General features: G+C 29.5%; 1 protein-coding gene across 1 annotated transcript; it reads left to right on the top strand.

Annotated features, from left to right (window-relative positions):
* Positions 1-608: 608 nt before the first annotated feature.
* LOC136084019 (extracellular calcium-sensing receptor-like) lies at positions 609-3,539 on the top strand. Its single transcript, XM_065804036.1, has one exon. It carries the CDS (start codon positions 779-781, stop codon positions 3,344-3,346), a length of 2,568 nt encoding a protein of 855 aa, XP_065660108.1. The 5' UTR covers positions 609-778; the 3' UTR covers positions 3,347-3,539.

Here is a 3,539-nt window from a genome sequence, read left to right as displayed (position 1 = left end):
CAATAAATATAAAGTATTTCTTGGAGAAGAAAAGTTGAATAAAAAAGGAAGATATTGTAATTCACCGTAATTATATGTGCATCGTAATCACCGTAATCATAAGTGTATATTCAACGCCAAAATAGAAATATGAATGCAATTTTTGAAAATCTTTTTTCAAAATCACACTCCTCAAATTTAGTTTAGAAATATCATTATTATAATATAATAACCAGCAATCATTTTGTCTTAAAAAAATGTTTTTATATGCTTAAAACACAAAATTATGTGGTTAAGTTTGCAAAATGACTTTTCTGAGAAAAGGTTTCTTGCAGCGTTTCATTTATTAAAAGAAATTAATTGAAGCACCTATATTAGTGTAAGAATCTACGCAAAATGTAAGTTAAAAAGTTTATTTATAGATTATGTTAAATAAAAAAGGTAGAGACTATAATCTAGTGTAATCTTATGATTATCGGAGACATATAGATAATTCTACTTTTTTCGAAAAGGTTTCCGAAAATCTTTATGGTTCATATATGCTTCAAGATTACAAATATATAACTATATACAATGTGCTATAAAAAACAAACATAGCTTTATACAAAACTATTTTATTTCGTTTAATTCAACTGAAGGTTTTGATTTAAAGAAATATTTAGTTGTTAATAATTAATCGCAAAAAACATTTTTATTAACAGCAAAGGCATTTAGTCTTTTGAAATAAATATTAGAAAAATAACGCTTTAAAAATTTTTTTCAAACGATGTTACGTATTAGTAAATAAATTTTTTCACAAATGTTCTTGTGGTTTAATTTCAAAAACTTTTTGATTTTTTTTTTAATTGGAAAAACTTGTTGTAAAACTTGCATGAAAACAAAAGTTCAAAGTGATTTTAAAGGGGAATTCACAATACCAGCCTTATTTCCTTTAAGGTGTTCTTCACAGGAAAATATAGATATGAGAACTGTTGCATGGATAGAAGCTATGAAGTATACTATTGAGGAAGAAAATAAAAAGCAAAACAAGAATTTATTCGATTATGTGATTTACGACACATACGATTCTACAAACTTTGACAAAACCTCATTTGCTCTTCTAGACACATTAATGTTTAGCCCCGACAATAAAAGTGAAAGTTGTGCGTGCAATGACTTTGTTCAGCAAAACAAAATATTAGGCTTTATTGGTCCATCAGAATCAGCAAACTGTATTTACGCTCTCGCACTAACACTACCTTATACAGACTTTCCAATCATTAGTTACTCTGCAACAAGCGTGGATTTAGATAATAGAGTTTTATATCCAAACTTTTTTCGTACGGTTCCCCCTGATAACTATCAAGTATTATTTATTAAAGACGTTTTAAAAATGTTTCATTGGACATACGTTGCCGTCATAGCGATTGATACTTCATACGGCAGAGCAGGAATTGAGCAACTTGTAAAAGTGGTTGAAACTGATGCGTCCGAAGATAAAGTTTGCTTAGCTTTTACGGCATTACTACCGCAAGTTTATGATCAAAGTAAATATTCAAAAGTAGCAGAAAAGTTGATTAAAGAGAACATGGCATCAGTCATAGTGGTTATTGGAACATTTAATCTTGTACAAAATATTATAAAAGAAACAGATCGTTACAGTATATCAAATCGACTATGGCTGTTAAGTGAGGCTACTGGTAAAAACAATTGGTTTTATAATTACAATAATACACTTGGAAATACTTTTCTGTTTATTGTTCAGACTGAGGGAGAAGACGAATTATTTAAAAAATACTTTCTTGGTTTAACTTACCAAAATTCAAGCTCATGGTTAAAAGCAGTTTTTGAAAAACTCGGAGCAACTGAGAGTTCAAATACAACAAATGACATATCACAAGTTTTTGATCTCAGCATGGTTTCATTTATTCAAGACTCAGTGAAAGTTTTAATTGAAGCATTTTACTTGTATCAGAAAATGTATTTCCCTAACCAGATTCAAAAAATTCACAATAGAACAATGTTCAACGAGCAAATCAAAAAAGTCAGCTTTCCTATATTAAATAATTCCAAAACTTTTAGTTTTAATTTAAACCAAAATCCTGAGTCGGCATATTTTGAACTTTATACCTTAAGTAACTCTACGTTTTCGAAAATTGCATTGTGGTCAAATAACTTAGGTTTAACGTATTTTAATAAAAGCATAGAACTACATTCTATAAAATCAACGTGTTCGACACCTTGTAATCCGGGAAATATGAAACTAGTCAGTCCGCTGAATAAATGTTGTTGGACGTGCATTTTATGTCCAGACAATTCAATAACAACGTCGTCAGATGATGAAAATTGTACAACATGCAATGAATTATTCGATTTTTACCCAAATGAAAACAAAAGTGAGTGCATCAAACGTAACCGTTTATACTGGAACTTTATGAGCAGCATGCAAATGCCGCATCAAGTTATAGTTTTATTATTATGTAGCATAGGTGTATTAATTAGCTTAACGTTCATTTTCACTTTTGTTTTGAAAGAATCGACACCCGTTGTTAGATCTTCAGACTACATATTGTCGTTGATTCAGTTGTCGTTGCATCTTGTTATGTTTACTTTACCTTTATTGTCATTTCCTGAAGAGACATATATAAAATGCGTTTGTAGAATTTATTTAGGGAGTTTCTCGCACGTGATCATAATTACGATTATATTTGTTAAAGTTACCCGGCTTGTTGAAGTTTTTGATCTCATTGTTCCTTGCAAAATGACACTTAAAAAAAAAGTCTACATTGTATTTAAAACTGTCCTGCTGCTACTACTACTGTCTTCAATTTATATTATGTTTATTTATGCTATTCACAACAGTAAATATAAAGTATTTCTTGAAGACGAAAAGGGAACAACGTTGTTTTCTGTGCAAAAGTACTGCAACGCGCATAGTTTTTTATTATTTCACTTATGTTACGTGCTCGTTTATTCTATTATATGTGGCTATCAAACATTTAAAATTAGAGATCTACCAGATAATTACAACGAAACAAGCAAGATAGCATACTCTTTGTTTTTTTCTAACGTAACCCTGTGCGCGTTGGTTGGACTTAATTACAGTAGTTTTGATTTAAATACGAAAAGGTTTATAAGTTGCATACTCTTCAATATAATAATGTTTTTTCTGATGATTATCTTGTTTTTTAACAAAATAAAAACAATATGGTTTTACCCTAAAAAAAATGATCGATTAGAATTTCACAAAAACTCTTTTAAAACAATTTGTTCGCACACTTCACTTTGTTCAATCCCATCAAACCAAGATGAGCCTGTTTCCTCTTCACTCAAAAATCAAGATCGATCAACTGTATATATAAACAAATCTGTTTGCTCTTCCCTCTGAAATCAAATGGAGCATATTTCGTCTTTACTTATAAATCAAAAAGGATCTCTGTGTTCAACAGTATATGTTCATACAAAGTCGACATGTGAAGATGAAGGCTTAGCTCTTTTTTTTTTCTTTTGCGCATTAAAACTCTCTGTTAAAAGATTGAAAAATTTTTTTATATTTTTTTAAAAGAAATGGGAGTTTAATA

The sequence above is a fragment of the Hydra vulgaris genome, chromosome 08 (assembly GCF_038396675.1).
Source record: "Hydra vulgaris chromosome 08, alternate assembly HydraT2T_AEP".
Classification (NCBI taxonomy): Eukaryota; Metazoa; Cnidaria; class Hydrozoa; order Anthoathecata; family Hydridae; genus Hydra; species Hydra vulgaris.
Note: the sequence above shows the minus strand (reverse complement) of the source record. Positions and strands in the feature narration are given on the sequence as shown.

Bases quoted from the DNA above. Each gene is read 5' to 3' on its own strand.
- LOC136084019 (XM_065804036.1), top strand. From the start codon at position 779: ATGTTCTTGTGGTTTAATTTCAAAAACTTTTTGATTTTTTTTTTAATT.